Source organism: Macaca nemestrina, chromosome 16 (genome assembly GCF_043159975.1).
Source record: "Macaca nemestrina isolate mMacNem1 chromosome 16, mMacNem.hap1, whole genome shotgun sequence".
NCBI lineage: Eukaryota > Metazoa > Chordata > Mammalia > Primates > Cercopithecidae > Macaca > Macaca nemestrina.
This window is the reverse complement of record NC_092140.1, coordinates 3,427,657-3,447,541: the sequence shown is the minus strand read 5'-3', so window position 1 is coordinate 3,447,541 and position 19,885 is coordinate 3,427,657. Positions and strand designations below refer to the sequence as shown.

Below are 19,885 nucleotides of genomic sequence, written 5' to 3'. Positions count from 1 at the left end.
CCTCCTAAGTAACTACTATTACAGGCACCTGCCACCACACCAGGCCAATTTCTTAATTTTTAGTAGAGATGCGGTTTCACCATGTTGGCCAGGCTGGTCTCAAACTCCTGACCTCAAGTGATCCACCTGCCTCAGCCTCCCAAAGTGCTGGGATTACAGGCACCCAGCCTGATTTTTGTATATGGTGTAAGACAAGGGTCTGGTTTCGTTGTGCATATGGATATCCAGTTTCCCTGGTACCATTTATTGAAGAGGCTGTCCTTTCCCCAAAGGTTCTTGGCATCTTTGTCAAAGATCAACTGACAGTAAACATGTGGATTTGTTTCTGGGCACTCTACCCTGTTCCATTGGTCAATGTGTCTGTTTTCATGCTGAGGTCATGCTGTTTTGATTACTATAGCTTTGTAGCATATTTTGAAGTCAGGCAGTGTGATGCTGCCAGCTTTATTATTGCTCAAAATTGAGCAAGAATTTTGCTGGCTATTTTGGGTCTTTTGTGTTTCACATAAATTTTAGAATTTTTTTCCCATTTCTGTAAAAAATGCCATTGGAATGATGATAGTGATTGCATTGAATCTATGAGTGGGATTTTAAAGCAAGTCTACGCTAACACATGTTAAAAAATAATTTTCCAAAAAGGGCAAAATCATGACTCTAATACAGATGTAAAAATAAAGACACATTAAAGATCTCATTTAACTCATTCAATGCAGGAGCCAGGCCTAGGTCATAACCAGCTCAAAGAAGTCAAGAAGGCATGGAGACGTGTGGCATAGACAAACAGGAATACCAGAGCCTGTGGAGGGTGACATCTAGGAAGACACATGCAGAACCAGAGAGGAGTGCCACAGTGAGAGTGGAAACACAGGCAAAGCGCCTCACTGAGGGAAAGTGACGCACCACACACCCTCAAATCTCAAGTAGGTCTTAGATATGGTTTGGCTGTGTCTCCATTCAAATCTCAACTTGAATTGTATCTCCCAGAATTCCCACATGTTGTGGGAGGGACCCAGGGGGAGGCAACTGAATCATGGGGGCATAGTCTTTTCCACACTACTCTTGTGGTAGTGAATACGTCTCATGAGATCTGATGGTTTTATCAGGGGTTTCTGCTTTTGCCTCTTCCTCATTTTCTCTTGCCGCCACCATGTAAGAAGTGCCTTTTGCCTCCCGCCATGATTCTGAGGCCTCCCCAGCCATGTGGAACTGTAAGTCCAATTAAACCTCTTTTTCTTCCCAGTCTTAGGTATGTCTTTATCAGCAGCATGAAAACGGACTAACACAGTTTCCATTAAAAAATACCTAGGAGTGTAACTGGGTTGTTTGTAACACAAGGGATAAATGTTTGAGGGATGGATACCCCATTTTCCACAACACAGTTATCATGCATTGCATGCCTATATCAACACATCTCATGTACCCCATAAATATATACACCTACTATGTACTCACAAAAATTTAAAAATTATTAAATAAATTAGATCTCCCAAATTAGTGCCCATCCTAGCACCCCCTACTCTTCGTCACAGCCCGTGTTGGAAATTGTATTGCGAATGCTCTTTGTCTGTGGTCCGTCTCCCCAACTGGGCTGTGTATTCTATCTGCTGCCACTTGCCCACGCTTAGCAGAGCGTCTGATTTATGGGCAGTCCTCCAAAAAGTGCTGAATAAACGAATGAGCAAGTTCACACTCACTGAGTGTTCACTCTACACACATCAGGATATTAAAACTAGAAGGAGCTTGAAGTTCCTTGTGCTGAGGTGGTGACTGAGGTGGACACATGGGCCCCCCGGAGCTTGGACAAGTCCAGAGAAGTGCATCAGTGCCGCCTCGGGAAGAGGATAAAATTCCTGCACTCCCCCTCAAAAAGAAGGAAATACAAAGCAACATATAAAGAGGACACAATAGGAGTCTATAAAATACGCCCTGTAATGTTAAGGACCTCTTTACAGTCCTTCATTCTCTATTATTAAGCAATTAATCACTACAGAGCCTTGACGTGGGGAAAAATGTTGCATTTACTTCTGAGCTCTACATTCCTGTTTCATGATCTGACTCCACAGAAACAGCGTGGATCCCGTAGTCTTCACTCGGAAACCAGGACCAAGCATACAGTAAGGCAGACGAAACGTCAATGTCCAACCAGAGCCGTTCCAATCCATAATTCTGAAAGTGATTCCTTCACATAGCAGAGAAACCCCATGAGACAGGCACCAAAAAAAAAAAAAGCCTCAGCCATTTAATCCTTATCACCCTTTACAAAGGTTAAGGGAACCTACGATGTGCCAGGAGAAAGAAGATGACATTGTATTACTGAGAGCCGAGAACCATGCTAGGCCCCTGTACATCTGTCATCTTATTTAAGCTGTCCCTGGAAATAAAGTTTACTACTGCAGTTTTAAGACGAGATCACTGAGACTCAGAGACAGGATCATATCTTCATCATGTTTTCTACAAGTGCTCCAACTGATTCATCTAAAAGGAAAACCTGCTGATGCCAAATACAGCTGTGAGGGAAAGGTACGACCCCTGAATTCATCTATCTGGGCAACGTAAGCCATTTCAAGTTATGCCATGACATGGTAGCGTCCCGAAAGGCAGTTCCAACCCACAGGGAAGCACGGTTACACGAGTCTTCCATTTCTAAGTAGATATGCCTCATTTTTTATTGATGCACTCAGCAGCTCTGCAGGCCACCCTTGGTCTGTGTGACAGGGCCACTAAGCGTGTGTCATGGCATGGCATTGGGTGACACACAGGCTCACAAATCTTAACCGACCTGGAGCATTTGTGAACAGTACAAGCTGAACTTCTGTTTTTTGTTCTTTGGGTTGTTTGTCTGTCTATTTGTTTTTGAGACAGGGTCTCACTCTGTTGCCCAGGCTGGAGTGCAGTGGTGCAGTTTCAAACTCCCAGATTCAAGTGATCCTCCCACCTCAGTCTCCCCAGTAGCTGAACATACAGGCGTGCACCACCATGCCTGGCAATTTTTTTTCAATTTTTAGTAGGGACAGGGTCTCGCTATGTTGCCTTGGCTGGTATCTATCATCTGGCCTCAAGGGATCCTCCCGTCTGAGTCTCCCCCAGCGCTGGGATTCCAGGCGTGAGTCATCACGCCCGGCCAAGCTGAACTTCTGTACCACAAACAATAGAAAGTGTTCTTCCTTCTCAAGGACTCATATGTCAGAAACCTGGAATGCCACCAGTCAAGGCCAGGAAGCTGACTGCTGTGCCAAATCACAGCGGTCTACACGGCGCCTCCTCTAACCAGACTGTCCTGAGCTAGAGCAGCCAAGGTCAGGGAAGGGAACGGACCCCTGCCTCGAACACACTGAACCAGCTGGCTCTGCATAAATGAGAAAGCGCATCTCAGACACGAGGTGCAGCAAGCTTCCTACGTGAATGAAGTGCATGTAATTCCACCTGGGGAAAGTGTTAACAGGAATCTTAATACATTGATCTTGTTAGTGATGAGACAGGCCACAGGTTGAAACTATTTTTCATTTACCACCGTTGGGTGCAGCAGGACTTTTCTAGTTCACAGGCACCCCATGCACAAAACAGAATGTAGCCCGACGTACATTTATTACATTGTGTGAGTAAATGCATATCTGGAGCAATTCTTTTCCGGTTTCACTCTCACTTTAGGACAGAAGTCACTTCTATGAAGGACACAGCAGGCGTGGTGAGATTAAGTACATAAGCCCTCGGGCAGGTCTGCCCAGATCAGATCCCATTCCACCACTTCCTGGAGAAAAACCTTGCTACCTACTACAGTCCCAGAGAGGATTAAAGGAGCTAAAATGGGGAAGCGTTTTGCATAGCCTCTGGCACATACTAAGTGTTGTGGAAGCATCGGCTATAATTTAAGGCCAAAGCTATAATATAAGGCCAAAGTCTGCAGACTGGAACCTCAGTCTTGGGAAGACTGCGTGACCCCACAGGCTAATGCTGGCTAATCAGCCCACACAACAATATTGCAAATAGGCCGTCCCATTTATTCTTTGTATCTAAACACTTACTTTCAAATATAGGTAAGCATTTCAGATATAACCTGGAGCAAAAACAGTTTCCTGTAGCAGGTATTCTATAACTGTGTATCTACCACCAGAGCAACTCTTTATGCCCGTGAAGGCTCTTAGTAATAAAATTAAGAACTTTCAAAATATAAATAGGAAACCTGGTCAACAGAGTACAAAAATAAAAGACGCTGTATCCTCAAGGCAACTTCAGTTAGAATGCTACATCTTTTTGATCCAACAATTTTTTTTTTTTAATTTTAAATAATGCAAGGCAGAATGATAGATTAGAAAACACCATGATTCGGCTGGGTACGGTGGCTCGCACCTGTCATTCCAGCACTTTGGGAGGCCCAGGTGGGCAGATCACTTGAGGTCAGGAGTTCAAGACCAGCCTGGCCAACATGGTGAAACTCCATCTCTACAAAAAATACAAAAATTAGCCGGGTGTGGTGGTGCACACCTGTAGTCCCAGCTACTCGGGAGGCTGAGGCAGGAGAATTGCTTGAAGCTGGGAGGTGGAGGTTGCAGTGAGCTGAGATCACACCACTGTACTCCAGCCTAGGCAACAGAATGAAACTCTGTCTCAAAAAAACACAAAAACAAAAACAAAAAAACCGCAAAAAACTCCTGTCATTCTAGAAATGTCCGCAATTCAGTCTCACCCGCCTCCATCCTCATGAAGGCACCAGGGGAGCACGGTGGGCACACCTGATTTCTTGGTTAGGTCTGTTCTGTTCCTGTTTTATGCGGGGTGTGTCTGTGTGCACTGCTCCAATGTGAGGGGTCCTGGCTCCATCGCAGCCTCTTAACCAGCTCAGTGCCAGGAAGGGCGGACTTTGACAAAAACCCACCTCAAATCTGCACTCCCCAACCTGGAGTGCAACTGGGGCAAGCTCCCTAGGCTCGCTGGGCCTCAGCTTCCTCATGTGCACCGAGAGGTGAGGATAACACCAAGCACACAAAGTGGATGCCGGAACAACAGACGATGCCAGAAGGCACTGAGTGTGATGTCTGGCACCCAGAAGCACGATAAATGCCTGTTACTCTCACAGCCCAGGGGCCCCAGCAAGGTAAGGGCTGGGTCCCTACAGAACCCAGAGGCCTGAACATGTGTGTGATGATTCAAAACCTTCCAGGCCAGTTTTTCACAGGACACTGCCCTGACTTCCTTGCAGAACCCTAGCACTAGGTAGCTGAGGCTTCAGACCAGTGTGTGGACGGCGGCCAGGCCAGAGGGAGGAAAGACATCCGTTGCCATCAGCATCTTGTGAGTCCACAAAACAAATCAGCAAATATTTACTGTCATGCGCGTCCGTGTGAAGAGACCACCAAACAGGCTTTGTGTGAGCAAGACAGCTTTTTTTTTTTTTTTTTTTTTGAGACGGAGTCTCGCTCTGTCACCCAGGCTGGAGTGCAGTGGCCGGATCTCAGCTCACTGCAAGCTCCGCCTCCCGGGTTTATGCCATTCTCCTGCCTCAGCCTCCCAAGTAGTTGGGACTACAGGCGCCCGCCACCTCACCCTGCTAGTTTTTTGTATTTTTGAGTAGAGACAGGGTTTCATCGTGTTAGCCAGGATGGTCTTGATCTCCTGACCTCGTGATCCGCCCGTCTCGGCCTCCTGAAGTGCTGGGATTACAGGGCAAGACAGCTTTTTAATCACCTGGGCGCAGGCGGGCTGAGTCTGAAAAGAGAGTCAGTGCAGGGAGATAAGGGTGGGGCCGTTTTATAGGATTTGGGTAGGTAAAGGAAAATTACAGTCAAAGGGGGGTTGTTCTCTGGCGGGCAGGAGTGGGAGTCACAAGGTGCTCAGTGGGGGAGCTTTTTGAGCCAGGATGAGCCAGGAAAAGGACTTTCACAAGATAATGTCATCACTTAAGGCAAGGACCGGCCATTTTCACTTCTTTTGTGGTGGAATGTCATGGGTTAGGGAGGCAGGGCATTTTCACTTCTTTTGTGATTCTTCAGTTACTTCAGGCCATCTGGGCGTATACGTGCAAGTCACAGGGGATGCAATGGCTTGGCTTGGGCTCAGAGGCCTGACATTTACGACATGCTTTGCTTGCAACTACAAGCTTAGCTTGGTCTGTGTTAGAATATAAGTTACTAAAAGTTAAGTGTGTTGATTTGTATCAGCTTGGGTTAAACAGGAAGGAATATTTCAGACAAAAGCTGAATTCCTGAATGCAGATTCATTTTGCCTGTGCCCTTTGGCATTTCTGAATTTCTAGCTTCTTCAGCCCCGAATCTGGAATCCAGGGAACTCACCTAGCTCAGGATTCTTACAGCCACTGTTACGGTCTTTTGTTATAATGTTGGGTGCCTTAGGCCTCAGGAACAAAATCTTTCTCTCTGACCTTCCCCTGCCCTCCTTTCACCTGGCCCAGGCAGGACTCTAATCTGACAGGGGGTCATTAGACCCTCCCTCCAGAGAGGGCCTGCCCCATACCCTAGAGGAAGGAATGCTGCAGAGAGCCTTGAGGAACCTAAACAGACAGGCCTTGCTGGGCTTAGATTGCACCCTTTTTATCCAGTCACGCTTTTTTAAATTCATTTTTTAATTTAATTTTTTTAATTGAGATGGAGTCTTGCTCTGCTGCCCAGGCTGGAGTGCAGTGGCACAATCTCAGCTCACTACTACCTCTGCTATCTCTGCCTCCTGGGTTCAAACAACCCTCTCGCCTCAGCCTCCTGAGTAGCTAGGACTACAGGCGTGCGCCACCATGCGCAGCTAATTTTTGTATTTTTAGTAGAGACAGAGTCTCGCCATGTTGGCCAGGCTGGTCTCGAACTCCTGACCTCAAGTGATCTACCCTCCTCAGCCTCCCAAGCTGCTGGGATGACAGGCCTGAGCCACCACACCCGGCCTTTCCAATCACATTTTGACATGATGCCCATGCCTCAATGACAGACAACCAATGAAGTCTCCATAAGAGGCCCTGAAAACAGGATTCAGGGAGCTCCCGGAAAGCCGAGCACGTGGAGGCCGACAGGAAGGTGAAGAAGAACTCACCCCCATGCCACGAGGGCACCCCAACTCCGTGGACCCCAACTCCGTGGCACCCCTTCCACACCTTGCTCCATGTGTCTCTTCATGTGGCTGTTCATTTGTATCCTTTGCAATATCCTGTCTAATAACCAGTAAACAAACATAAGCAACCACTTCCCAGCAAAGTAATTGAACCCAAAGAGGGGGTCGTGGGAACCCTCACCTGAAGCCGGTGGATCAGAAATTCCAGAGGTCTGGAATTGAGACTGAGGGGAAGGAAGGGGCCGTCTTGTGGGACTGAGCCCTCACCCTGTGGTATGAGACGCTACCTCCAGGTGGATAGTGTTGGAATTAAACTGGAGGACACCCAGCTGGTGTCCACTGCGTGGTGTGTGGGGAAAACCCTGCACCTTCGGTCACAGGAGTTTCCTGGTCAATGATTACTGTGGCGCTTTGAGAGCAAAGGAGAAACTTGGGTTTAGAGTTTTTCCTGAAACACATTCCCGAGGTCCCTAGTGGATCTGCCTTCTCCTTGCCACCTGCCAGAGTCTTACATTTGCTTTTAATATAAAATCCAAGGTTTCTGGCTGTAATTAGAGGGAATAGTAGGGGAAAATACATCTTTTCCATCTTCCCAGAAGCACGGTCCTGGTGTGTTAGTCTTTTCAATAGATTTGTAATGATACTGAACTCAAAAGAAATCAAGAGCTACTAAAGAAGTTTTTTAGGATACCATATAATTAATGCCCTGGACCAACAGTTCCCTACCACGCACACAATGGCCTATTGTGTCACAGCACTCAGGACAATTATATTTCCACACTAATTTTATCATTCAAGGTCAATACATCGCTAAGAAAATGAAACTGCTAATGTCACTCTCTGAATTTTTCCCACCGTTTTCAAAAGTTTCCTTCAGCAAAAACTTAGTTTCAAAAATATCACAGAGCAAAATGTTACATTCTATGGAAAACGTGAAGTGAGTAAAACCCAAGGAGTTTATAAATCCAAGGAAAGAAAAAGAGATCAGAAAAACAGACAACCAGCAGTATGTACTATGGGTGCAAGGTCACTTTGTAGCAGTTTGGTGAAAGGAGGAATTCTTCCCTCTGCTACAAAGACCAAGAAATACTTCACTGAAAGATGGGATAAAATTCAAGCTGGGAATTGCTAGGAGCGGGGACAGTCCCGGAGACAGAAACGCTGTAAGCCCCTGTGAGAACAGAGAAAAGAGCACACAGGACGAACTACAAATCTTGCATCAGGGCTCAGGTGCCAGCAGCCAGACAAGAGGAGTGATAAGCTGGGGAGTGCTGGAGGGGCTCTGGGCAGGGAAGCTGACCAGATCCAGGAGGCCTGGCAGAAAGACCCCTCAGTGAGGTACAGAGGAGACAGCACCAGGGAAGCCAGGGTTGAAACGAAGCTGGAACCTGCCTGGGCCAGCGTTCGCAGCCAGCTGGACCACGGAACTCTGTCATTGCAGTGATGAATCCATTATCCTAAGAATCAACAGCTGTTTAGGCGTGTGTGTGTGTGTGTGTGTGTGTGTGTGTGTGTACATGTGTGTATGTTTGTACAAAATTTTTTTCTTGGAGAGGGATGTTATATGAAATCTCAATACAGAAAGAAGAGCAATTTTGATCTGGCATCATAAATTTTCAGCCAGGCATGGTAGCTCATGTCTGTAATCTCAGCACTTGGGGAGACCAAGCAGGGAGGATCTCTTGAGCCCAGGAGTTCAAGACCAGCCTGGGCAACATACTGAGACCCGTGTCTCTACAAAAATAAAAAATAAAATAAAATACAAAAATTAGCCAGAGGTGGTGGTGCTATAGTCCCAGCTGAGAGGTGGGAGGATTGCTTGAGCCCATGAGGTCAAAGCTGCAGTGAGCCAAGATCACACCACTGCATTCCAGTCTGGGTGACAGAAGAAGACCCTGTCTCAAAATAATAAATAAATAAGATGGCCGCGGTGGCTCACACCTGTAATCCCAACACTTTGGGAGGCCAAGGTGGGTGGATTGCTTGAGGTCAGGAGTTCAAGACTAGCCTGACCAACATGGTGAAACCCTGTCTCTACTAAAAATACAAAAATTAGCCGGGCATGGTGGTGGGAGCCCATAATCCCAGCTACTCGGGAAGCTGAGGCAGGAGAATCGCTTGAACCTGGGAGGCGGAGCTTGCAGTGAGCTGAGATCACACCGGTGCACTCTCGCCTGGGCAACAGAGCGAGACTCCGTCTCAAAAAAAAAAAAAATTTAAATTAAAAATAAATAAATAGGGCCGGGCGCAGTGGCTCACGCCTGTAATCCCAGCACTTTGGGAGGCTGAGGCAGGCGGATCACGAGGTCAGGAGATCGAGACCATCCTGGCTAACACAGCGAAACCCCGTCTCTACTAAAAATACAAAAAATTAGCCGGGCGTGGTGGCGGGCGCCTGTAATCCCAGCTACTCGGGATGCTGAGGCGGGAGAATGGTATGAACCCGGGAGGCGGAGCTTGCAGTGAGCCGAGACCTGCACTCCAGCCTGGATGAAAGACGGAGACTCCATCTTAAATAAATAAATAAATAAATAAAATTTTCTATTTCTCCAGAGAACTTAAAGATAACAAAGCGTGAAAGTGTCTCCCAAAGGCATTCAATGCGACTCAGGTGCTCGTTAACAAACACAGTTGACCTTCATTAAGTTTCCCCTGAACCACAGCGCACTGAAGAGCCCGCAAGGTCCCCTGGCACCCCGGGATTCCCAGGCGCCACTCCAGGAGGCTGTGGGCCGAGCCTCCCAGCGCACACTGCTCGCAAGCGGCCACTGTGCTCTGCAATCTCCGAGTATAATGTCGCTTTGTCCACTCCTGCTGAGGCCAAGACAATCAATTAATTCTCTTTCCCCTATCTTAATACCCACATTCATATTCAGGCCACTGTTGCTGGCCAATAAAGCAGAGGAACTCTACAAATGAAGCCTTGCACCCAGAAGGCACCCGTTCAGAGTCCTCCGTAGAGGTGACCATGTGGACCCACCTGCACCTGGGGTTTTGCAGGTTGACCTTCCAGATACAAACCTTAACTGGCATTTCTCCCAAGATCTTTCGTTCAGTAGGAGCTGATGTTCATCTTAAATCCACCCTCACTCCACTCTAGCTCAGCACACACACACAGTGGAAACTTGAGAGCTGCTTGTTGAGTTGAACTGAATCTTGGGGTCCTACAATTGCTGAATGTTAAACCTTTTTAGAAGTGTCTATACCTATGGGAACAGACTTCTAGAGAAGCATTATCTCCTTTACACAACCCAAACCAGGGATCAGCAAATGTTTCCTGTAAAGGGCCAGACAGTAAATATGTTTGGCTTTCAGTGCTGTCTGGTCTCTGTTGCAATGACTCAACTCTGCCATTACAAGGTGAAAGCAGCCATAGACAATGCATTTAACTGTATGCATATGCATGTGGCTGTGCCAATAAAACTTTATTTACAACAACCAGCAGCAGGCCTGCGTCAGCCCCCGGATCTGTAGAAAGACCATGTAATTGACCAAATGGTCTCCAGTCACACAAACACTAATTGTCAGGTTGAGGGTCACCGTATGAAGACCCCAAAAACCACTCAGAAGCCTCTCCTGAGTGAGGCGAAAACAGGAACTAACACAATAGGAAAACCAGCTAAAATCTGACTCCGGACTGGGCACAGGGGCTCACGCCTGTAACGCCAGCACTCTGGGAGGCCAAGGTAGGAGGATCGCTTTAGCCAAGGAGTTCAAGGCCAGCTTGGGCAATGTAGCAAGACCCTGTCTCTACAAAAAAAAAAAAATTTAAATATTGACCAGGCATGGTGGTGCACACCTGTGGTCCCACCTACTTAGGAGGCCGAGGTGGGAGGACTGCTTGAGCCTGGGAGGTTGAAGTTACAGTGAGCTGTGGTTACCCCACTGCACTCCAGCCTGGACAACAGACTGAGACCTTGTCTCAAAAACATTAAATAATTATATAAATAAATAAAATCCCCCTGGCTCCACGTGTTTTGCAGGCTGTGCATTCACTTCTGCACCAATCTCTCAAGGCTTTTAAAAAATGTGCAGTCCTCGCAGGTCAGTCAAAAGTGTGGACCCTCAGCCACCCCTGTGGTCCCTGCCAAAGAGAGCTGTTCTCCAGGCCCACCCACAGCATCACCACAATTCCAACCTGAAGCAGCAACACATATGACACAGCCTCCACCCATTCCCTAAGGAGCAGCTGTCATGGGGCTGGGGGCTGAGGCTTCTATGTGGACTGGAAGGAGAGAGGTGGGGGCTCGCGGTCCTCAGAGCTGAACTGTCCCTCTCATTCGGCACCTTCACCCACAAGCCACCTTTGTCCTTCACAAAAGCCACCTGGGCTCTGCCTTGGGCAGACAGCAGTCTGCATTCACAGGATGCAGGCCAATCTCTTAGCTAACTTCACCTGAATGAGCACTCACATTCTCCCTCCTCCAGGCACCAAGATTCCATAACCAAAAACTCCAGCATCCTCTCCTGGGCTGCACTGCAGTTGTTCAAGTAAAGAGAAAGTTCTTAAACCAATTGCTCAGAATCTCGCCTGGGGCTTAGGAAAGAGCCTGCGTGAGCAAAGCAGCATCTTCATTCGCTGCAGAGCCCAGCCTGGGTTCACAGCATCTCTGAGGCCAGAGAGGACCTGGAGAACCTGAGACCCTAAATCCATCATGAGCCTTTCCTTGAAAAATCCTTGCCTTTCGGCTTGGGAGGGAGGGACCTGATCCACGGAGAAACCCGTACTCTAGGTCCTGAGCCAAGCAGCATCGAGACCTTGGGTTCCCAAGGGCAGGAAGACCAGGCTGTGAAGCTGAGCGGCCCTGGCACTGTCAGGGATCGACTGTGGGAGCCGCCTCACCTCTGTAAGATGCTGTTTCCCAGTCTGTAGGATGGCAACGTTGACGCCTCCCAGGCAGAGATGTGAGAAAAGGATGTAGCCCGGGAGTATGGAGCCTGCACAGGGCCTGGCACGTGGCAGGAAGCCGCATACAGTGGCAATTACTGTAAGTGTTGGAAGCGCGAGTTTCGGAGGCAGCCGTTACACACAGGCCACACCTGCTCTCCCGCCACAAATCCCCCCACTACTCTAACACGCCCCAGTAGAACTCAAATGAGGCTTGAATTCCTCTTCCATATGACAACCTTCCAGCAAACAGTTCCTGGGACTGCGACTCCAGTCCTCTCTATTCCACACCACAGAACCCCCCCCATTTTCTCAGTCCTGCCTTCTGTGACACAGATTCCAGGGCCATTGCACCCTGATCCCTTCTCAGGTGGGTCAGCCATCAGCATCCTCTAAAGAGGCCAGAGGCTGGGCCCATCTCTCTTCCACATCTTTGCCATCCACCCATCCTTGGGTTCTGGCACCAAGAACGCTGGGGTCTGCAAGGCTCACGCCAAAGCTCAGCTGAGACAGATAGAGGAACTGTTTCCTCGCAGCTCGGGCAGAGGATGCCAGGGAAGTGCAAACGTGAATCAGCCTTTGCCTTCTGTGGGTGAAACCAGTCATCAACCAGCCCCCTGCTCGACTGCAAACAGCGAAGGAAGAAATTCAGTATGGCCGGGTCTCCCAGGTTGCTGAGCCCTCGGATGGCGGACGACGACTTTTATTCTCACTCTTCACCATGGCCACCGCGAGTGTCCCCCACCTTCCCTCCCCTCGCCATGGCCTCCCCATTTATTAGAGACTTGTTTGCTGGGGGCCCAGCTGAGCCTCCCTCCTCCCTTTGTAACATGCCTGCTGGTGTAATCTCAGTGACAGGCACCCAAGGCCAGGAGACAAATGTTTGTTTAGCAAAACTCACATGGTGCTTCCTCATTCTGGCCGCTGTTCTGAGAACTTTGCCAGTCTTAACTTGCTGACTCCTAATAATGCTCAGACAGGTGCCCCTTTCTCCCCTTATTATACAGGAGGAGTCTGATGCAAAAGGAGGTGACACAGCCACGGCCACGGCTGTGGTCAGCAGATGCCCTGATCTCCAGAACCTGTGCCCACGTCACGTGGGTGAGGGACGCTGAGCCTGCCAGCCAGCCACCCTGAAAACAAGGACCAGGATGGATCCCACAAAATCACAGGGGTCCTTTAAACCCTTAGAAGAGGGATGCTGTAGAGGACAGACCTAACCAGACTGCCTTTTCGGAGAGAGGATAAAGCCAGGAAATCAGGCAGGCTCCAGAAGCCAGGCAAGTCTAAGAAACAGGTTCCTCCCTCAGCCTCCAGAAAGGAATGCAATCCTGCAAGCTTTGACTTGAGCCCAGTGAGAGACTCATTTGGGACTTCTGACCTCTGGACTACTTAAAGACAATAAATCTATGGTTTTAATTTTTATTTATTTATTTGAGACAGGGTCTTGCTCCATTGCCCAGGCTGGAGTGCAGTGGTATGATCATGGCTCACTGCAGTCTCAAGCTCCCAGGCTCAAGAAATCCTCTTACCTCAGCCTCCCACGTAGCTGGGACTACAGGTGCGCCCCACTACACCTGGCTAACATTTTTATTCTTTGTAGAGACAGTCTCCCTGTGTTGCCCAGGCTGGTCTTCAATTCCTGGGTTCAAGCGATCCTTTCACCTCAGCCTCCTAAAGTGCTAGGATTACAGGCAGGAGCTACCATGCCAGGCAAATTTGTGTTGTTTTAAGTAACTAATTTGTTATAGCAGCAATAGGAAACTGACACAGATTTTGGAACTGGGAGCAGAGAGAGGCTGTTACAAACATGGAAGTGGTTTTAGAACTGGGCAATGGCAGATCTGGGAGGATTTGAGGATCATGAGAAGGCAGCCTGGATTGGCCTAAACAGATGGTTGGCAGGAAGATGCACATGAACAGCCCTGCTGGTGAGGAATCAGAAGGAAGCAAGAAGCATGGCAGAGAAAACCTGCATCCTCAGAGTGAACACCTCCACCAGGAGGAGCCAATTACAGGTGGAAGCCTGGGGTCGGAATGAGGACTGCGTTATCGGAAGTGGAGGAGTGAGGATGGGGTGCCAGAGAGCTCAGCTGAGTCGTGCCCCACAGCTGTGAGGGAAGCATAACCATGTGTGATGAAGTTGGATATTTAGCTGAGGAGATTTCCAAACAAAGTGTTGAAGGTATGGATTTCTCTGGCTGTTTATATTAAGATGAGGAAGAACAGATAGGATGAGGGAAGACAGCAGGACTTGGTGATGTGGGAAGTCCTCAGGCAGATTGCTGGGAGGCTCACACTAAGAGGTCCACCATCCAGAATGCCTGTGCTGGAGAGGAGGCCCTGGTGTGGCCACATAACCTTCTGCTGGTGCCTCAGAAGGACCCAAAGGCCAGAGGACTCTCAAGAGACCAGGATGTCTCACCTTTGCAGTGGCCACTATTCTGTCTGTCACAGCCTGGCTTCAGGCTCCCACAGACATGCCTCCATTCCACATGCAAAACGCACTCACCCTCTCCAACACCCAGTCCCCAGAGACACAGCTGGAGTTGGATGCCAGCATAGGGAAGCGGCTCAAGTCTGGGCTCCCCGCTGCCTTCCAAGCTGGCTCTTCAGGGGCCAAGTGCTGGGGATGCAAACGTGAGTCAGGTAGTGCCCCCCCTCCCACCACCCACCAGGCCACGGCCTTGAGAAGGGAAGGAAAACAAATGCAGAGGGCATTCTGTCTCCAGGGCTCTGGGGACCAGGTCTGTGCTGGGCACACCAGCCGCTTTCTCATCAGCCTGTCGTATTTTCTTCAAAGTAATGATCAGATGTGAAGCTGTACCACTCACTTCTTGCCTGCCTTTCCCCCTCCTCTGGAATCCAGAGCCTGCAGAGCAGCAGCCAGCCAGCCTGCTCACTGCTGTGGAACAAGTATCTGGCACCAGGGAAGCTCAGTTTATATTTGCCAACAACAGGCAACACTTTAGACTGTCCTGAGCAACCAGCAGAGAGGAGCACAGGGGTATGTTTTCTAGGGCTCTGCCTCCTCGCTGGGCAACCTCCTTTTGCTTCCTGGATGCGCCCACCCATGCACAGCAACCACTCCACATGTGTGTGCCCAATTAGACGAGGGCTGGGAGTGACAAGTGCCCCCTAAAACGGCATAATGAGACAAGTGAGTTGGAGTTGGCTGAACCAAGGTCTAAATCCCACTTAATTTCTGCTGTCTTCCCATCTTTTTTTTTTTTTTTTTTTTTTTGAGACAGAGTCTTACTCTTGTCACCCAGGCTGGAGTGCAATGGCGCGATCTTGGCTCACTGCAACCTCCTCCTCCAGGATTCAAGCGATTCTCTTGCCACAGCCTCCCAAGTAGCTAGGATTACAGGCGCCAGCCACCACACCCAGCTAATTTTTGTATTTTTAGCAGACACAGGGGTTCACCACATTGGCCAGGCTGGTCTTGAACTCCTGACCTTAGGTGATCTGCCCGCCTCAGCCTCCCAAAGTGCTGGGATTACAGGCAGGAGCCACCATGTGGCCCTGTCTTCCCATCTTTTTTTTCTTTTTTTTTTTTTTTGAGATAGAGTCTCGCTCTGTCGCCAGGCTGGAGTGCAGTGGCGCGATCTTGGCTCACCACAACCTCCGCCTCCCTGGTTCAAGTGATTCTCTTGCCTCAGACTCCCGAGTAGCTGGGACTACAGGTGTGTGCCACCACACCCAGATAATTTTTGTATGTTTAGGATATAATAATTATTTATGTTAATAATTTTTTATGTTTATGCTAACATTTCACCATGTTAGCCAGGATGGTCTTGATCTATTGACCCCATGATCTACCCACCTCAGCCTCCCAAAGTGCTGGGATTACAGGTGTGAGCCACCACGCCCGGCCCCATCTTTAACATGCAAATAATCACACCTCCCTCTGGAGGGCTGTTGTGTCAATGGAATAGGGTAATGTACGTCTACCCTGCCAACTCTCTTCTCCCTCTTCAGCTCCATCCTGCCTTACAGGCTACAAGCAGCCAGGCACTGGGTATACACCGACCCCCGTGCAATCGTTTTTACTATTAAACATCCTGTCACCCTCCGCACACCTGCGCCTCCACCCCAGCCCACCCTGCCTTGTGTTGCTAAAAGCAACTTTGAAAATGGTTCCTCCTCCGGCTGGTCCTTATCGTTCTGCCTCGGTTATGACAATTACAACAAAGACAACTTGAAAAGCAATGTCTGTGTGATGGAGAGAAAGTTTAGGAGCTAAACAAAAGAAGGAAAAGAATAAGGTCCCCTAAAAGTTAAATTCTGAATTTCCAATAATTATAGAAAAGGTATCTGTTCCTACCTCTCTTTTTCCTTCAAGTACCCAGTCAGGCCACAGACCACTGAGGAGGCAGGCAAGGGTGGCCTGTGTCCCTGCCAACTCTGGGCCAGGGCCGCCTGAGTACACAGGAAGTCAGGAATGTGGAGAAGGGGCCTGGTCACCCTCTGTTCTGAGGAGTTCTAGTAATTCACCCTTAGGATCTTTCGAACAAGCAGCAGCAGCCTCGGATGCCAGGAAATGAGCTGCTGCCCCCAGGAACGCTTCAAGACATCTAGGGCATCACATCAGCACAATTGCAAAATCCTCTGGTGATCAAGATTCCAGCTGCATCATGTCCTTGGTGCTGAAGAAGCAAGAGGCCAGTCGAAACAAAACTGCTACTTCATTCCCTCCAATGCAGGGGCTGTTCTAGCACTGCAGGGCAGCTCTTGTTCCAGAAACACCCCGTGTGGTAAGAGTCTGCCTCCAACTGCAGCCACTACAGGGGTTTCGGTTTGGGTCCCCCAATAACACTCCTACATTAACCTTGCTACTTGTAAACCAAGGGCAGCAGTAAATCCCAGCCAGCCAGCGAAAGCAGCAGAGGGGCAAATCTTTGTACAAAAGCAAATTAGGTTCCATTTGACTTTGTACAAAAGCAAATTGGGTTCGTGAAGCGGGTTCGATTTGACTTCTAGAGCATGCGTTCCATCGTTAACAAATGCTCAGTGTGAGGGAGTCAGCTCAGTAAACCTCACCCTTGCAGCCTGGGGCGGAAGACAGAATTGGAGCAAAGATCCGGGAAATGCACCTCTTTACCCGGGGACATTGTTTTCACAAGATGATTGCCAATAAACTAGTCACGATGTTAACTGGGATAATAATAATGAAAAAGCAAGCATCAAAGAAGGCAAAAGGGAGGGGGAGAACTGGAAGTACCTCTGTGAGCTTCGTTAATTCAGTTTTAAAGAGAGAATTAATTATCATCTTGTTTATTCAGCATACTGTCGCACCCAAGATGGCAATTTAAGAACTCTGGACGGGGCCTTTGGGTATATGACTTTTTAAAATGCTGACATAAAAGAAGTCAGAACTTTCAGAGTTTCAGGCTTCTAAAAACTCACACTCATTGAAAATGTGTCACACGAATCCAGTTTCTTCACTTACAATATCTTACTCTTTTGTAAGGAGAAGGAAATATATTCCATTGCAATGCTACAATCACCAGTGTTATTTTCCAATGTTAAACAGAAAGCTTGAATTGAGATCTTCTAAGTTGTACTTTTGAAAAGTCACAAATACTACACACTAAAAATAACTCATTACCTATCTTACAAATGCTTCCACCGGAAGTCACTCCAAACCCATATGACGTATCTGAGCCAAGATCAAGCAGAAGATTAACTGTAAAAGGCAGATATGCTCCGGGCTGAGAGGTCCGGAGGCTCCAGTTCTATTTCCTCTCTCCTGAGTAAACCCAGAAGGGGACCACTCTGTGCCTCATTTTACTCTTTCTTAAAAAGGGGCTAATAACACCAGCTCTGCTCACCCCTCAAGTGAATCTTTTTTTTTTTTTTTTTTTTTTTTTTTTTGAGACGGAGTCTGCTCTGTCGCCCAGGCTGGAGTGCAGTGGCCGGATCTCAGCTCACTGCAAGCTCCACCTCCCGGGTTTACGCCATTCTCCTGCCTCAGCCTCCCGCGTAGCTGGGACTACAGGCGCCCGCCACCTCGCCCGGCTAGTTTTTTGTATTTTTTTTAGTAGAGACGGGGTTTCACCGTGTTAGCCAGGATGGTCTCGATCTCCTGACCTCGTGATCCGCCCGTCTCGGCCTCCCAAAGTGCTGGGATTACAGGCTTGAGCCACCGCGCCCGGCCTCCCTCAAGTGAATCTTAAAGATCATGTTCCTACGGGTACGTAAAAACTGAAAATACCCAACAAAGCAGCCACCGAGGAGCGTCTCTGGTTCCCAGGGCAGCAGAGCAGGAACGCGGGGCTCGGGAGAAAAGGCCGCTTAGGTACACAAGTGACCAGCGGGTTCTCTGCAAACTGGATTGTCGCTGAGGTCACTGAGTGGCTCAGCAGGCAGAGCTCAGCCCAACCAGCAAGGGAGGACGAGTGGGAAACCCCGAGAAGAAGGCATCTGCTGTCCGAGGCCGGGACCCTGTGCGCGGCCGGGTGCCCTGCTGGAAGCCCCGCGCCCCCGGTCCCCGGCGGAGCCCCAGAGCGGCGTGGCTCAGGCGGCGCCGGCCTCACCTGCGGTGTCCCAGATGGAGATGTTGTAGGAGCGCCACTGCTTCAGGTAGAAGGCGCCGCCCACCGTGCTGACCGTGTCCGGGAAGCGCCGCTCCATATACCGCTGCAGCAGCGACGTCTTCCCCACGTTCATGTCCCCCAGCAGCACAATCTTGCTGTCGGGCTTCCTCATCTTCCCGCAGGAACCCCCGGCGCCCCGCACCCTTTCCCGGAGGCTGGCCGGCTCGTGCGCCCCGCGCGCAGCTGGTGGAGCGGACCCTGGACTCGCCGCGACCCGGTTCTCGGGAACGCTCCGGGACCTTCGCCTCCGGACGCCCGGGAGCGCAAGAGAGGAAGCGCGTGTGCGCGCCCGGGCAGGAGCTGGCTACGGAGCCCGGAGCGCACGTCGGGGGCCCGGACCGCGGCGGCCTCGCCCCGCCCCCCGGGCCCTTTCACCGCCCCGGCCCCGCCCCATCCCCTTCCCCCCACCCCGCCCCTGCCGGACCTCGCGATTTCGCAAGAACTGGAGTTCTCCAGCCGAGGCTCGGGACTGCTGCAGGATGGAAAATGAAAGTTCTGGGCGCACCTTCCGCCTCTCCGCTTCTGCACGGTCGGGGCTGCGGTGCGAGGAGCCTGGCCGCGGGGCCGAGCGAGGTGGAAGGGCCGGGGCCCTTGGGGAACCCCCTTCTCTCTTCCACGCTCCTTTAGGAGAGGAACACGTGAGAGCGTTTTCCTCTCACGCTCGACCCAGCGCCTTTCCAGCTGCGGTCGATTTGCTTCTCCGCGTGCGTGTAAGTGCAACCACCCTCAAGGTCATTGAAAAAGTTTGCTTTAAATGAGCGTCTGCGGAGCCCGTCCTGAGGCTCTCACTGTTAGAGATTAGAGATGGGGGCGCTTTCTAGTGGAGGGTTTTGCTTGTGGAGGATTTTGGTTTTGCTCTTTGACTTTTGCAAGAAGCCTTTTATCCTATTTTGTACCTGAAAAGTGGACAGTCATCTCCATTTATGGCTTGGAATGAAAATTTGACTATGGAAGTTGCAATCGCTACTTGAGAAATATTTCCTCCTTTTTTTTTTTTTTTTTTTTGACACGGAGTTTTGCTCTTGTTGCCCTGGCTGGAGAGCAGTGCGCGATCTCGGCTCACTGCAACCTCCGCCTTCCGGTTTCAAGTGATTCTCCTGCCTTAGCCTCCCGAGTAGGCGGGATTACAGGCATGAGCCACCATGCCCGGGTAATTTTTGTATTTTTAGTAGAGACAGGGTTTCACCATGTTGGCCAGGCTGGTCTCGAACTCCTGACCTCGTGATCCACCCGCCCCGGCCTCTCAAGTCCTCCTTACTTTTTAGAGTAAACCTTGAAATGCTTTTAAAATATGCAGCGTGTGGAATTTGGTTTGTTGGTTGGTTGGTTGGGGTTTTTTAGAGAAAAT

General features: G+C 49.6%; 1 protein-coding gene across 2 annotated transcripts in view; it reads right to left on the bottom strand.

The window, feature by feature from the left end:
* LOC105485299 (RAB20, member RAS oncogene family) overlaps positions 1-18,851 on the bottom strand; it is a 66,130-nt gene extending 47,279 nt beyond the window's left edge. The window contains exon 1 of one of the 2 annotated variants that reach the window (XR_003018842.2): positions 18,478-18,600. Coding sequence is in view for 1 of the 2 variants with exons in the window: in XM_011747594.2 (XP_011745896.1) it covers positions 18,478-18,649 (172 nt within the window). In the remaining variant the exon portion in view is untranslated. Of the gene's footprint in view, positions 1-18,477 lie in introns of both variants that reach the window. The other variant, XM_011747594.2, reaches the window with a different exon arrangement.
* Between the last annotated feature and the right edge of the window lie 1,034 nt (positions 18,852-19,885).